The 15030-nt window shown below is 60.3% G+C and overlaps 1 protein-coding gene across 6 annotated transcripts in view; it reads left to right on the top strand.

Annotated features, from left to right (window-relative positions):
- Positions 1-244: 244 nt before the first annotated feature.
- Positions 245-15030, top strand: part of SRRM3 (serine/arginine repetitive matrix 3) — a 29126-nt gene continuing 14340 nt past the window's right edge. For 4 of the 6 annotated variants that reach the window (XM_042791644.1, XM_042791643.1, XM_042791642.1 and 1 more), the window contains exons 1-3: positions 245-410; positions 8273-8528; positions 11690-11791. In XM_042791644.1, the coding sequence (XP_042647578.1) occupies positions 8305-8528; positions 11690-11791 (326 nt within the window). In that variant the 5' untranslated portion in view covers positions 245-410; positions 8273-8304. Of the gene's footprint in view, positions 411-4922; positions 4980-8272; positions 8529-11689; positions 11792-15030 lie in introns of all 6 variants that reach the window. The other 2 variants (XM_042791641.1, XM_042791645.1) reach the window with 2 other exon arrangements.

The raw sequence follows: 15030 nt of genomic DNA, 5'->3' as shown, positions 1-15030 counted from the left end.
AGTGGGGAGGAAGGCGGAGGGGGACGACGACGACGACACCGGGGTGAGCTAGGAGAGGCTGGGGGCGAAGCGCTGTATGATAAGATGGGGGTCGGGGTGGCTACGGCGGGCGCCCCGAGGTGGGGGGTGGTTTGGGGGGAGGGAGGGGGGGGGTGTGGGGGTGCGGGTGCGGCCTCCGCCCGGCAGGCGGCGCTGTGAGGCGGCGGGCGGCGCGCTGGCGCGGCGGGCGGCTCTGTGTCGCGGAGCTGTCCAGCACTTCAGCAGGGGCCGCGCCGGGAGGGGCCGCACCGGGAGGGACCGGGCCGGGAGGGGCCGCACCGGGAGGGACCGGGCCGCACCGGGCCCAGCGGGGCAGCGCAGGAAGCGGCGGCGGCGGCTCCGGGCCGGGCCCGGCGGAGCGGCGGGGAGAGGTGAGGCGCGGCCGGGCCCGGGCCTGGCTAGTGGGCCGGCACCGGGGGGTGGGGAGGGTTGGGGAACCCCGAGGGATGGGGGGGGACAGGGGTGTTGGGGAGGGGGGGGATGTGATGCTTCTTGGGGGGGAAGGGGGGACTGAGGATCCCACAGGGCTGGGGGGGGGGGGGGGGGTTGGAATTGGGGTTCCCAAAAGGGACGCCGCCGGGGTGCTGGGGGCGGGGTGGTGGGGGGCATCCCCCGGGGGTTTTGATGCTCCCGGGGGTGCGGATGGGGCGAGGAGCTTGGAGGTGAGATGCTTTTTTTGGGGTGCCGGGGGCCATGGATGTGTCGGACGCTCCCCGGTGCGGCTGGGCTGAGCGGGGGGCACCCCACATCCCCCGTGCCCCTTGCTGCAGGGGCACAGCTGGGACGGGGGGCAGCGAGCCGCCCCTTTTCAGCTCCCACCGCGGTGCTGGGAGGGACGGGACGGCCACGAGCCCCCAGCAGATGCTGGTGCCTTGTGGGGTTGGGGTGAAGGAAGCCCCTCTCTCTGCTGCGCCGACCCCCAGGCCGTGCTGGGGAGGGGGGCTCTGCGGCTCCGGGTTTGGCTGGTAAGATTTCAAACCCTGCGTGGGGAAAGAGAGGGGCAAGGCGGCTCGCCGGCTCGTCTTTTGGAAACGTTTTGTGCTTCACCTGCCCGGGTTTGGGAGGTTTGTCCCCAGGGAGGGCTGGGCTGTGCCAGGCGGGGGGCTGCCGGCGAGGGGTCAGGCTGCGGCTCGGGGGGGAGCAGGCAGCTTTCGGGGGACGTGGGTTCATTCATCCCCTCTGGATCAGAGATTTCAGACTCTGGATGTTTCTTAGCTTGTCCGCACTCCTGCTGCTGCAGGGGGGTCGCCTGGGGGGCTGCCAGTGTTTGGGGGTTTGATGGCAAGCGCCGAGGATCATCTCATGGGGTGCAGGTGCTTGTGTGCCGGCTAGTCTCCCTGCCCTGGCAGGTGGGTTCGTCTCTGACAGGAACATGGGGACACCCCCAGCAGGGGGGATTTGGGGGACAGGAGTGCATGGTGTTCTCCAAACACAACAGCCTTGCTCTGTCCCCCTCTGCCAGCACAGCCTCGCGTGATGCCACCCTCTGCTCCCCGCTGCCCCAGGGACCCATCCCAGCAACACGTGCCGGGGGAGGTGGGGGCTTTTGGAGCCAGAAGTTGGGCAGCTTTTAGGGGAACCTTCGCTCCTCGGTCCCCACCGGGGTTGGCAAGTGGGGGCTTTGCCAGGCAGGCAGAGAGGCACAGGGCTCTTGGTTGATTTTGTCCCTGGTGCCAAGGAAATGGTGCTTCCCCCCCCCGTATAAAGGGTCTCCTGCCCCAGGGGACGGATCCGGCTGTGGGTGGACGTGTGACAGCAGGTCCCAGGGGCTGCTGGAGGGAGAGCAGTGGGTGCTCCGGGTAGGGGATGCTTGTGGGGTGCAGGTCACCCCGTGGGTTTAGTTCTGTCTGCTGGGGGGGTCTGCTGGCTGCGGGGGTCTTTAATCCCAAAACCCCTTCTTCCTCCTCCCCGTCTCCCAGCTCCTGTTTTCCCCGGCCAGGTGGCCCGTGGCTTATATAATGTGCTCAAACCCCGGAATAGCTCCTCCCGTTACACAACCGCCCAGCCAGCCACAGGGCGCGGGGCAGGGGGGGGGATCCCCCTGCTCTGGCCATGGCCCCCCCATACCTGCAGCACTTGGCCCCAGGGGTTGTTCACCGGGATTGTGTCCCTCTCAGGGAAGGTGACCCCATTGTGATAGTCATGCCCCCCTCTCCTCTGTGTGCTCAGTAATTGATATTATTATTATTATTATTATTATTATTATTATTATTATTATTATTATTATTATTATTATTATTATTATTATTACCACCACCCCCTCAGAAGTGGTGATGGGCCATGGGGCTGCCTATGCCTCCTCCTGACTCCTTGCCCAGCAAATAAAATGGCCCCAAGGATGCAAAACCTGGGGGGCTGGTTGTTCCTCCCCCTCTGTCTTCACCTGTTATTTAAGCACCTCCTGGATGGGGAAAGTCTGGCGGGGCAGCGGGGGCCTGAGCCTTGCCTGCTGGAGCTGCCTGCGGGTCCCTTGGCCACCAGCGAGCAGCTGCTGGTGGCTACGGTGGCCCCAAGGGGTTGAGGAGAGCACAGCTGGGGGGCACAGGGCTGGGGGGTCCCCCAAAGGTACCCATCACCTGGCCCCGCCGCCTCTTTGCTCGGCATGGGGGGCGTTTGCTGCTGTCACTTGGACATGTTTCTCCTCTTTTCCCTCATGCCTGGCACAGGAATTGGATTGCTGCGGGGGGTCCCCTGGGGCTGGTCCCTGTCATGGTGGGACCCCCCTTCCCAGCAGCTCTCCTCCAGCTGGAGCTGGGAACGGGGCTCACTCGGCCTCCCCTGGCAGCCCAAGGGGTTCAGGCGGGGGGGCTTTGGCCGTGGTGGTTTGGGGACAGGAGCAAAGCCCACCTCCGCGCCCTCCCTTTTCTCCTGAGCGTCTCCCAGGGGAGATGATGGTTCTCGGCTGCCCACACCCTGTGCGGTGCCCGGCCAGTGGGGGGGACTGGTCCCCACCCCTGGCTCCCCCATCCCTACATCCCCACGCCGGGAAGGAGCCCAGTTGCTTAGCAACTGTTTGGCTTCTCCACCAGCCTCCTCATCTATTTAAAAAATATATATAAGTGTGTGCACAGACGTAGGTATGCACAAGCAGCATCAAGCCCTCGCCCAGCTCATGACCCCCCCTTGCCAGCATCTGTATATTCTTTATTAATTGCTTTATAGTCTGTGAGGTGTCAAATTTTGGTCAGGCAGCTAGAGGAAAGGATGCTCTGGGCTTGGGGGAATAAAGATGGACCCAGCCCCTTCCTGCTGCCCCTTCCCATGAGCAGGATCCCTGCTGGCTCGGGGCTGGGAGGCAGTGCTAACGAGCCTGGACCAGCTACACTTTTAAAGCAAATTTTGCCTCTTTTTTTTTCTCCTTCTTGGAGGTCTGACTCATGGTTTTTGGCACTCAGGAGCTGGTGGAAGGCAGATCCGGAGAAGGTCAGCCCAATTAATGGCAGCAACCCCGGACTTTTCCTCCTTATAATTCTGCCCAGGTGTTTAGAGGAGGCCTGCTGCTTTGCCGTGATGTTCCGGCATTTTTTGTGTCGCAAAAAAAAAAAAAAAAAAAAAAGCCCCTCTACCAGCCATCCCCACGGCACGGGCAGGGAGCAGCCTGGGACAGGGCTGTAAATGTTCGGGGACAGAATTATGATTTGGATGGGTGGTGATGTGCCTTGGTGAGACCCCGGTGGGCAGGGGAACCCCGGGAGCCACTCCTCTCGCCCTCTCTGGTGGGGCCGGAGGGTCCTCGCCTCGGCTGGGTTGTCCCCTGCTTGTTGGGACTGAGCTCTGGCACGCTCAGTGCACGAGTGGTCCAGGGAACCGCCGTCCTGGGCTCGCCGCCCGCATCCCCGGCATGCGGGCGCTCGCTGTCGCCCTGGCTGGTGCAGCTGGATGTGGCGAGAATTAATCGAGCGCTGGCCGGAGGCGGCTTTAATTAGCACCGAGGCAGTGGTGGGGGGGGGGGGGGTGGGGGGTGCCCAGGCACCGCCGCGGCCTTTCCCTACCGAGGGGGAGATGCCGGGAGAGCATCCAGGCACCTCCAGCCCCCCGCTGCCATCCCCACTCCCGCCGGGAAAGCGGCTTCATCCGCATTACGGCGCGGCAGGGCCCCGTGGAGGCAGCGGGCAGGAGAGACGGGCAGCTGCCTCCCGCGCAGCCCCGCGCCCGGGGGGCCGAGCGGCACCCGCGGGGGGATTTGAGCAGCGTCGGCTGGGAATGGGTTTGTTTCTGGGTCAGAAAATAAAAGCACGAAAGCGCCTTGGTGAAATAACACTTTTTTTTTTTTTTTTTTTTTTTTTTTTTCCCCTTATTTTCCTTGTTTTCTTCTTTCCCTTTGGGCTGGAGCTCCTGAAGCTCTGAGCTTCCCTTCAAAGCCCAGGCTGGACAGACACGGGGACGGCCGCCTCCCGGGCCACCCCCTCAGGCACCCGGGGGGCCCAGCCCGCAGGGAGGGAGCTCGGTTCAAAGCTTGGCTGGAAACCAGCAGCCCCAAAGCCCGGCAGGATGGCGAGGCTGGTCCTTGCACCCCAAGCTGATGAGGCCTGTCTTGACCGTGGTGTGTCTGTCCTTCTGTCTGTCCCGGCCTCTGCCAGGCTGGCAACACTGGTGTCTGGGTCCTCCACACGCTGGGTGCGATTCAGCGCAGCTGGGAAGGGAGGGTGAGACCCGGCGTGCTGGGCTGGGCCCTGTGCTCAGGGCAAGGCACGAGATGGAGGATGGGGATGAGGATGAGGATAGAGACTGGAGATGAAAGATGACTGTACATATGAAGGATGGATATGTAGGATGAGGATGAGGACAAAGATGGGGATGGGGCAGCTCCGAACATTCCCAGAAGCTCTAATCCAGGCAGCAGAAAGCACCTGAGAGCTGAAAAGCTGTTCTGACCTCCCCAGGTCCCAAGGCAGCACGTGGAGCGCCAACGGGGAAGATCGGAATCCCAAAACACGCGGGTGAATGGCTCGGCAAAACGGGAAGAGGGGGATTTGCTCAGGAGTTTCCCCAACTGCTCCAGCCCATGGTGCTGGAGGGTTTCAGCCCTCCTGGGTGGCACTAAGGGGGTTTGGGTGGTGGGGACAGAGGCCAGCAACTGTCCCCACATCTTGCAGCCTTTAGGAATCCGTGCGGACACGGCACAGCGCTCACCCCAGGAACCCTCCTCTCCCTCTTGGCGAGGTGGCCGGGCAGCGGGCTGCCAGTGCTTGATGATTTGCGCGTAATTACTGCAGATAATGAAATATTTAACCATCGTCTTTATTATCGGGGGGCGTAGCGCTGAGCCAGGCAGGGCTGTGCTGCCTTCCCTGAGGGCTTTGGTGCCGGGTTTGGTGCCGGCACGAGCTGGCAGAGCCGGGCGGTCCCCGCGTGGTGGCTGATGGATGGAGGTTGGGGTGTTCCCGAGCTGCCCCTGTGCAGGGTGTCACAGGGGATCTCCTTTGGGGGCAGGAAGGGCACGGACCCAGCCTGGGGGATCTGGGCTCCTTCTGCCCCAATGACTTGTCCCCAGTGTCACCAGAGGTGTAGGACTGGCTCCGTTTTCCACCGAGGGCTTTTGCCTGTGGCTCAGCTTTGCTATTGATAACCAGAGGGGGTTTGCGGGTGGTTTTTCTCTCCCTTTGTTTTCCTGCCCATGCTGTGGCTGAGGCAGGGTGGCTGGTATCAGCTCTCATGGTGGGTATTGCTCACGGTTGAGGGGACACTGGGACACAGTGCAGTGGCTCCACCTGCCTGGCCCCGGCTGCAAGGGGGTTATCTCCAACCACATCCTTTTTACAGAGATGGGGAGCATTTCCTGGCAGGATCTGCAAGCCTCCCCCACCACGCAGCCCCTACCCGCAGGTACCCATCCAGCTGCTGGTTTATCTCACATGCTTCTCCACCTCCCTGTCCAGCTGCATATTCCACACGCTCTCAAGGTTTCACGGCAATGAATTTACCCACTGCTGGGCTCAGGATAAAATTCACTCCCACTGGGGAAAAGCAAGCAGAGGCTACTGTGGAAAGCATCCTCTCCTTCCCCCTCCCTCCCCAAGCCCCTTGATGGGTGAAGGTTTCCCAGTGCAGAGCTTCCCCCATTTCCAAATTTCCTTCCTGCCTTTTGACTTCATGCCCTGATGGGAGAAAGAGGAAGAGGAGCCCCCAAACCAGGTTTTCCTGCGGCATCCGTCCTGTCTCTGGCCCAGGGCCACCCTGGGACATGAAGGGGGTTCCCCAGGTCCCCCCCAGGTCTGAGTGGGGCAGCTCTTTGCTGTGGAGTGTCATAGGACTTGAAATGTGGGTGCTGCCCTGCCTGCAGAGACCAAGGGACCCTCCAGTTGCTCTAACAGGGCCGAGCATCCAGTGGGGTGCAGAGCTGCTCCACCAGCAGCATCTCCTGCTGCCTGCTCCTCCATGCCTCTGTGGAAATAAAGGCTGCTGGCTCCTCTCTGCATGGTAATAATAGGGGGAAAAAAAAAAGCAAAAAAAAAAAAAAAAAAAAAGCCTTGTAATTAATCAGTTATCTGCCATCCTCCCTGGGCAGGCTCATCAGGAGATAAATGAGCGCGTGGGGCAGCCGGTGGCAGCGGGAAAGCCGGGGATGTCCCCTGGGGATGCCACAGGGTGGGAGATGCCTTCCCACCAGGCTGGGACCCCCGCCAACCTGAGGAGGGCTCTGAGGCATTTTGCCCTCCTCAAACAGCAGAGAAACCTCCTCAAAGCCTCTCGCAGGTGATCTGCATTCCCACCCCAGCTCTGTCCCACTGGGCACGGCTGTGGAAAGCTCTGAACCGCCCGGCGTCCTGCTGGAACGGGACAGCAGGAGCAGCGAGCCCTCCCTGGGCTAGAAATGGTGCAGATCAGTCTGGGGTCCGTCTGTCCTCCCTTCATGCCCACGCTTGGCTGAGGGATCCCTCCTTCCCTGGGGCCAGTGTTCAGCCCCGTCCTCCTTGAGCAGTGTCTCAGGCGCCTCTGGCATCGCGGGCAAGGGTTGGCTGCTTCTCATGTAGGCAACGATGTGCAGGCAACACTTATCCTCAGAAAAGCCTCTCCAGGAGGGTCCCTGGGCTGGAAACACCCCAGAGAGGCAGCTGCTGACAAAAGCTGCGTTTCCGAGCCCAAAACCAGCTTGGAGAGCGAGGGAGGGTGCTCTGCTGATCGTTTCTCTCTATGTAGGACTTTGCAGGAGAAGGGTTTGTGGGAGCCCCCCGGTAAAGCCCAGGCAGTGCCTCTGCAGTGGGAGCATCCCGTGCTGGGACCAGTGCCGGTGCTTCGGGCAGGGGAGCTGGGAGCTGGGTGTCGCAGGACAGGGAGAGCGAGGCATGGGTGCTCAGCCGTGCGGCGATGGCCTGAGGTTGCTGAGACGGTTGTGTCTGTCTGGTTGATCCAGGAGATTTGGGAGCACCTTCCCCAGGCTTGGGCAGCAGCAGCCGGAGGGAGCCTTAGTGCAGCAGTGCCGCTTGGGAATGGTTGTCCTCTTCTGAGGGGTTATTTTTGGAGCCAAGTGAGGACGCATTGACTGTGGTGGCAGAAGAAGGAGGCAGGGCCATGTGAAGGTGAAAGAGCAGGCAGAAGGCAGAGGGGCAGCAGGCGGTGGGGAGCCTCACCTTCCCTTGCAGCTGGCACTGGGCCATTGCAGGAGGGTGCTGGGCCATTGCAGGAGGGTGCTGGGCCATTGCCAGAGGGCATCGACAGGCATCTGCTGGCTGGGCCAGACACCAGGATGTCCCACGGCTGCAGATTCCCCGGCCGGCGCAGCTGGGGGATGCAAGGGGATACCTGAGGTTTTCAGGTCCGTCCCCTTGTTGGTTGGGGACAGTGCCCAGGGTGTCCCCAGAGGGCTGTGAGGACGGATGCCCGTCCCTGGTCCAAACCCACACCCGCTGACAGCGGGGTCTCTGGGGCTCAGAGAGACCCCTGCCTGCCTGTCCTGCTGCTACCGTACGGCTCTGGGTGCCACAGACCAATGCTTTGCCAGGCTTTCCTTGGTACAAGGCTGGTGCCTCCCTTTCCCGTGAGCCAGCCCTCACGGCACGGTGATGGGAATAGCTCCAGCCTTGCTTTGCTGACGGGGAAACTGAGGCAAGGGGCAGGAAGGGTGCTGCCAGAAGACCCAGATCTCTCAGTCATTGTCCCCATCAACCTCCTGCGCCCGCACCTCTCTTGAGACAAATTTTGTCTTTAGGTCCTTGCAGGGTCCCCTCGCTGTCACAGGGTGAGAGAGAAGCTGGGCCAGGGACTGACCCCCACCTCTTTTTGTCCCTCCCAGGTGCTGCTGGCGGTGAGGCTGCCCACACCAGCATGGCTCTCTACAACAACGGGGCCGACGTGCCTTCGCCCCAGGAAGCCTCCAACGGCTTCTCGCAGCCCGGCGCCTCGGGTACGTGGCACAAGGGCGAGGAGGAGGTGCGTCTGGTGGAGCCCAGCCTGGTGAAGAAGGCTCACCGGGAAATCCTGGACCATGAACGCAAGCGACGGGTGGAGCTGAAGTGCATGGAGCTGCAGGAGATGATGGAGGAGCAGGGGTGAGTAGCAGGGCATTGGGGATGAGCTGGAGAGGGACCCCACGGCTTGGGATCCTTTTGACCCACCTGCACCTTGTTCCCCTTCTCCTTCCTCTCTAAAAAAATACCTTGATGCGGCAGATGTCCCCAGCTGGAAGTAAATCCACTTTTGGGCGAATCAGACAACTTTGGGGTGAACTGGTGGGTGGGTTTGTGAAGCTAAACGCCTCCAATAAACGCAGACCTAAGGAGTTCATTCACACACACGTTGGAGGCTCACTCTGGCCCCTCCGCTTGGAAATGTGGGCTCCCAGCTCACGCCAGGAGAGCCGAGGGGGAGCTGGGGGCGGGGAGCGAGTTGGTCATGGTCCTGCGAACCGTCATTGTCACCCCACCCATGCCCTGCATGCCTGGGATGGGAGATGGTCTCTCTCTGCCTCTTGTGTTGGGGAGATGAAGGGGATTTGGGCTTTAGACCCAGGTGAGGCTGTTTGGGTGCTTCAGTTTGTTCTGTCTTCCTTCTCTCCCCCCCAGTTTTGGGGTGAGAGAATCCCCCCCTTCCTGCTGTGCCTCTGGCTGGGCACCGCAAGCTGCTCCCCAGCCTTTGCTCTCCCCTGGGGAAACAAAGGGGGGAAATTTCCCTGGGGGAAAACCTGCGGGGCTGGAGAGCATCCCTGCCTGGGTGGGCAGGAGGGGCTGGGGGGCCAGCGAGGAGCCCCCCATCCCCACCAGACCCACAGCCATGCCCTGTAGCGCCAGCACCAGCCGAACAGCCTGATCCCCCTGACAGCTCGCTAAAACCTGATGGATGGAGCAAATTCTTTGGCACACGTGGGTAGACGGGGACTGGTATCAGCTGGGGAGAAGGAAAATGGATTGAGGGAAGGCTTCGCCAAGGCTTTCATTAAGAGCGCAAGCGTGACCTAGAATTAAATTGTCTCACACAGACTGGAATAATGATTGTGCCTAATTTGTCGTTATGGAAATAAATAAGGCTGACCTGGTGCCTTGGGGAGCCCAGAGCCTCCTGTCGGGTTCCCGCGCCCTACTAGAGATCTTACTACTAGTAGTATCATTACTGCGATGGGTAATAGCAATATTGCAACCGGTATTGTTGTTATTGCTATAATTGCCTTTGCTGTTATTAAGGCTATTAATAACGATGATGATGGTGATATGCTGAAATGATAATATAATTACAGTAATAATCTTGGTCAACCCAGTTAATCCTCCGCATGCTCTGCCCCTCCTCGCAGGGGCTCCCGGGGGTGTTACACGGGAAGCACTTTGCACCCCTGAGGTTTCTGCCTGGGCTGGGGGCCGCATCCTGACCACGGCCTCGGGGCACTTACTGCCAAGGGCAGGGCCCCCGGGACGAGTGGGTGTGACAGCAAAGGGACTTTGGTGGGGATTTAAGCACCCCCTTGTTTCCTGAAACGCGGATGGCTCCTCCTGCCTGCGCTGTATCCGGCTGCTGCTCCGGGCTGCCTGTGCCATTTATTCCCTGCCTGCAGGCTGGATTTCTTGTCCAGAAAAGAAGCGTCAGCAATTTTTCTTTCTTTCCCAAACCCATTCTATGTATTAAATGCGAAACCAAAATCCCTCCAACAGGGTTATAAGCAGCGCTGGGGGGGCGCAGGAGGGAGTGGACTGGTGAGGTGCTCCTGCCTGCATCACAGGATCGCTGGGGGCAGGGAGGTTCCTCGCCTTGGCCTTGCCCCTGCAGATTTGCTAATGGCCCAGCCGCAGTGGCCCATCTGTCACCTCCTGTTTGGTCTCGCGTCCCCTCTCCGAGAGCATCAGCCGTGCTCGTAATATGCTGCAGCAACCGCTCATCTTCTCGGGCAGACATCTCCCTGCTGCCGCCGGCCGGCTGATATCCGCGCCGCGGCCGCGGCCGGCAGCTCCATCCTTGCGGGACGGGCGCACGCTGCCCGGCTGGCTGCACCGCCGTCGAGGGTACAGTGCAGAGCAGCTCTGGTTTTCGGGGCACCCAGGCAGGGTGCAAGGTGAAGGGAAAGCAGCCAGGCTGCCTCTGTGCACAGGAGGCCTGGCCAGCTGGGGAATTAATGAGAGTCGCTCAGTGCAAATGAGCTCATCAATATTAATTCCTCTCTCCTCGCTGTTCCCCTCCATGGGCACTGCGGGGGGGGGGGGGGTGCTGCCGTGTGTCCCTCTGCACCCAAGGGCGCCCAGGGGCACCCACAGTGCTGTGGGGGGTATCACCATCCCCAGCACGGGCCCTGCAAGGTGCCAGCCTTGGGGACTGCAGGGCTCGGCCAGATTGTGACACCCAGTTTTCTGAGCTCGTTAACAGCGATGCTAATGGGACGTGATGGTGAGTACGGGCCGTGAGCAGCCCCTCTAGATGGTGTGGCTGAGGACTGGGTGCACACAGATCCTTACCCCCTTTCCCGACCAGGGTGGCAGCGTGATGGTGACAGGGGGTCGATGTCCCCAGGGACAATGCCGAGGTGCCTCCGCCGCACCCCTCCGTTGGGGTGGTTTTGGTCGAGGGGGCTGCTTGGGTGCCCTTGTGCGGCTGTGGGCTACGGCACAGGGCTGCCTGCCTGGGGCTGTCACCCGTCCCTCCCTGGGGACACTTCAGGGACGGCTGGAGCGCTGTGGTTTGCCGCGGCTGTTCTCGGATGCCAGGGACAAAGTGATTAGTGTCTCTTGTTAATAACCCTGCAGCGGCCTGAGTCAGCGTTTGGCGTTAGCGCAGAGCTGGCTTGGCTGCCGGGGCCCTGGTGCAGCACAGGGACAAGCAAGGGAGGCTCGTGGTGGGACAGAGGTGCCAGGCATGAGCCCCAGCATCACCGGCTGCCATGCTGGCGCTGCTGGGGGCTTTGGTGGGGACGTGCCCAAAGACCTGTGGCAGTGTGGGGGAATGGCAACCTCAGGATCATCCTCTTCTTTTACCTGTTCCCAGTGTCCCTTCCTCTGCCAAGCACTGCTGGGAGGGACAGGCAGGAGAGAGGAGGGCATGGAGGGTGGTGGCAGGGGACCAAGAAGAGGGATCTGCTCTCCTCCAGTCCCTGATGACTGTCACCATGCCACCTCTCCTTCTGACCGGCCCCTTGGGCCACGTGTCGCTCCTGAAGGTACGGTGGTCCTCAGCAGGTCCCTGGGGCAGCCACGCTCCGGCCACGGCAGCCCTGACCACACCTTTGCCCATCCAGGTACTCCGAGGAGGAGATCCGGCAGAAAGTGGGGACCTTTCGGCAGATGCTGATGGAGAAGGAAGGCGTGCTCACCAGGGAGGACCAGCATGGGCGCCAAATGTAAGTGAGGCAGCTGCGAGTCAGCTCGTCTGTGCGTCCTGCCCATCTCTCATCCCAGAGAGGCACATCCCAGATTGCCTCCACGTGTCGATGGGTGGGTAGGTGGACTGATACGGAGAGAGTATATATGGGGGTGGCTGGATAGGTGGATGGACATAGAGAGGGGATATAGAGAGGGATGGATGGTTGGTTGGTTGGTTGGTTGGTCGGTTGGTTGTTTGGTTGTTTGGTTGGAGACAGGGTTTGCCTCTCTGAGGCAGTATCCTACCTCCAGAGAGGCTAGAGGTTATCCTGCACTGCTCTTTTGGAGACCTCAGGGTGCTGTACAGGGAGGCCAGCGTTACAATGCTCCTGTCCCAAACGATGCAACTGAAGTGCAGAAGGTCTCGATGCTTGGCTCACCCCACCAGCCAGTGGCAGAGACCAAGCCACACGTTTGCTGTGCCTCACCTCTGCCTGCTCCTGCCTCCTTGGGTCACCTCTCCTGCTCTCCCGAGGGCTGAAATCGCAGCTTCTGCCTCCAGCTGGGTGAGGGCACTGGTTTCCAGTCCTTGCTCTTAACTCCATAATGCAGAATAGTCCTCCTGTCTCCAGCTGTGAAGCTGGAGTAACTCAGCTTGGCTGGCGATGGTTTGGCATCTGGCTGCTGTTCTGTAACCCTAGAAATATTAATGATAGCAATAATAGCAACAATAGCAACAATAGCAACAATAGCAATAGCAATATTATTATTAATAATAATAATAATAATAATAATAATAATAATAATAATAATAATAATAATAATAATAATAATAATAATAATAATAATAATAATAATAATAATAATTTCTGTTGCAAGGGGCCCAGGCTGGATAGGCAGGGCTGGAGCTTGCTTCTCACCTGGGTAGACCCAGAGCCTGTGTCTCCATCAGGCTGGTGTGACCCCAGGGAGCCCCACAGAATAAACTTCTCCAGGGAGCTAGCTCCTGCCTGGTGCCTCTGCCTCCCAATCCCTCCCCACACTGCCTGGTCCCTGGGGGCTAATTCTCTCTCGGTGGGGGGGGGGCGGTGCTTGGGGCTCAGGTTAGGTGTCAAAAGCAGCCCAGCTCCTGCTGGGGACATGCCACCTGCTCCTCCTGCCCCGTGTAGGACTGTCCCCAGCTTCGCGAGGGTCAGCCCTGGCTCGATGCTGATCTATTTGCGCGATGCTGGATGGCCCAGGCAGTGTGGCTGGCCCGGCGTGCACCATCCATCAGCCTGGAAACCAGGTCACTTGGGACAGGAATAGATGCTGCAGGTTCACTGAATATTAATGCTTCATTAGGGTCAGGAAATCAGGGCGAGGGGGGGAGGCAGGGAAGCCGTGGCAGGCGGCGGGGGGGAGAGCCTTCCTCCCACCACCCCGCCTGGCATGGCAGGCAGGGAGGGACAGGGCTGGGCTGTGCCCACCGGGGGTGGGGCGCATGTCCCCGGGGCAGCACGAAGCATTCAGGATCCTCTTCCAGGCAGGAAAAAACAAGGCATGGGGAAAACCAACCTGCCCAGGTCACCAAGCTTCAAGCCTGACGTGTTAACAAGTGGCCTTTGCCCACGGGGACATGAGTCATCTCCAGGGCATCTTCCCAGCAGGCTCGTTAGGGCTGGGGCTGTAACGAGCACTTAGGGAAGCCAAAGGTGTCTTAAGGTTACCCAGGCAGTCCTAGCTGTCACCTTTGCAGGCCTGCTTTTGCAAAACGAAGGGTAATCATTAAAGATTAGCCCAGGGGCTAAAAATAATAGTGCTGAGCTGGAAGGAGCAGTCTCAAAGCAGAGGATTGCTTGGAGGAGAGCAAAGCCGGAGGGGGCTAGCAGGAGCCAGATCCAAAGGAGGTGGCTCTTCAAGTAGCGGGGACCTGAGCTGCCCAAATCCCTGCCAAAGCATGTCCTGGGCGCAAAAGTCTGCGCTGGTTGAAGAGTCTGGACAAGGGAGTTAAGTAAACTTTGAATAAAGAGCCCCAGCCCTTGCTGAGTGACTGGGAGAGTACTCGGCAAAACATCTGATGGGCTGGTCACGCTCCAGCACCTCTCTGGACTTTTACAGCTCGTCCATTGATTGCCAGGACTGAGTCTGAACCAGCTGGTCTTATTTCAAAGCAGATGCAAAAGCTCAACATCATCTGCAAAACCCCCCAGGGGAAACTGAGGCACCGAGCAGAGCCGTGACCGCCTGAGCCCTTCCAGCTCCCTCCTCTGTGTGTGCACAGCCCAGCGATACAGCCCGGTCCCCAAGGAGTAGCGGTTGATGGACAGGCGGGTGGGATTGAAAACAAACAGGAGCGTGTGCCAGGCGGGGAGGGATAATTGGGGCAGCACAAGCCCTTCTTGAGCCTCTGAGCACAGCTACTGCGTGAGGTGCTGGCAGCAGGCTCTGGTGTGGAGCGCTGCCCGCTCACGAAGCAGAGTCCGACAGGGAATTATCCTCGCTCGCTCCTCTCTTTTCTTCCCCCTCCCACGGTTGGGTGGGTGGTTGAAAGGCTGTTCCTGCCCTAGGGTCATGGCCAAAGCAGGAGTTGCTTGGAGAGCACCCAGAAAGCCACAGCTGCGGGGCAGAAGGGAGCCTGAGACCCGCTTGAGCGACCGTCCGTGGTCAGGAGGGGGATGCCTCGCTTGTAGTTTTGGTCCAAACCATTTTTAATTGGGTTAAATGGCCCAGGGCCTGCCTATGGCCAGGGCTGGCAACACGTGCTGTGCTCAGATCTGCCATCTGGGGCTGGGAGCATCCCTTCGCTCGGCCGGAGGCGCTGGCCAGGCTGTCGTGGGAGGCTGCGCTCCTCCACCAGCATCCTCGGCCACGCGCCTCCGGGCTGGGAAGGGCAGAGGAGCCCACATCGGGTTTCTGAGGGAAAATCTCCTTTGGGAAGCAAGCGCCTGGGCTGGGGTGATGCCAGGCACCCTCCAGGCACGGCTTCATCCATTACGGTTCCCTCCAGAGCACCTGAATAGCCGCATCCCTCCCTGGGTGAGGTGTCCTCTATCCCCCAAGCACAAATGAGAGGCTCCCAGCAGGGTTTGATGCTGCTCCTGGGGCTGATGGCAGAGGAGGGCGGCAGCAGGGAAAAGCTGGGCAGCGACTCCTGGGTCCCTCCTGCCTGCCTGGTCCAGCTGCCAGGCCTCTGCCAAGCCCTGCCCGCAGCCCCGGTAGTCAATGGCAACCTCCTACTGGTTTCCATGGCAGCGGGAAAAATTAATGCTGATGAAGTCACTCAGGAGGGAGAGGA

Source organism: Tyto alba, unplaced genomic scaffold (genome assembly GCF_018691265.1).
Source record: "Tyto alba isolate M040663 unplaced genomic scaffold, T.alba_DEE_v4.0 Super-Scaffold_19, whole genome shotgun sequence".
In the NCBI taxonomy this organism is placed as follows: domain Eukaryota; kingdom Metazoa; phylum Chordata; class Aves; order Strigiformes; family Tytonidae; genus Tyto; species Tyto alba.
This window is presented reverse-complemented; position numbering and strand designations above follow the sequence as displayed.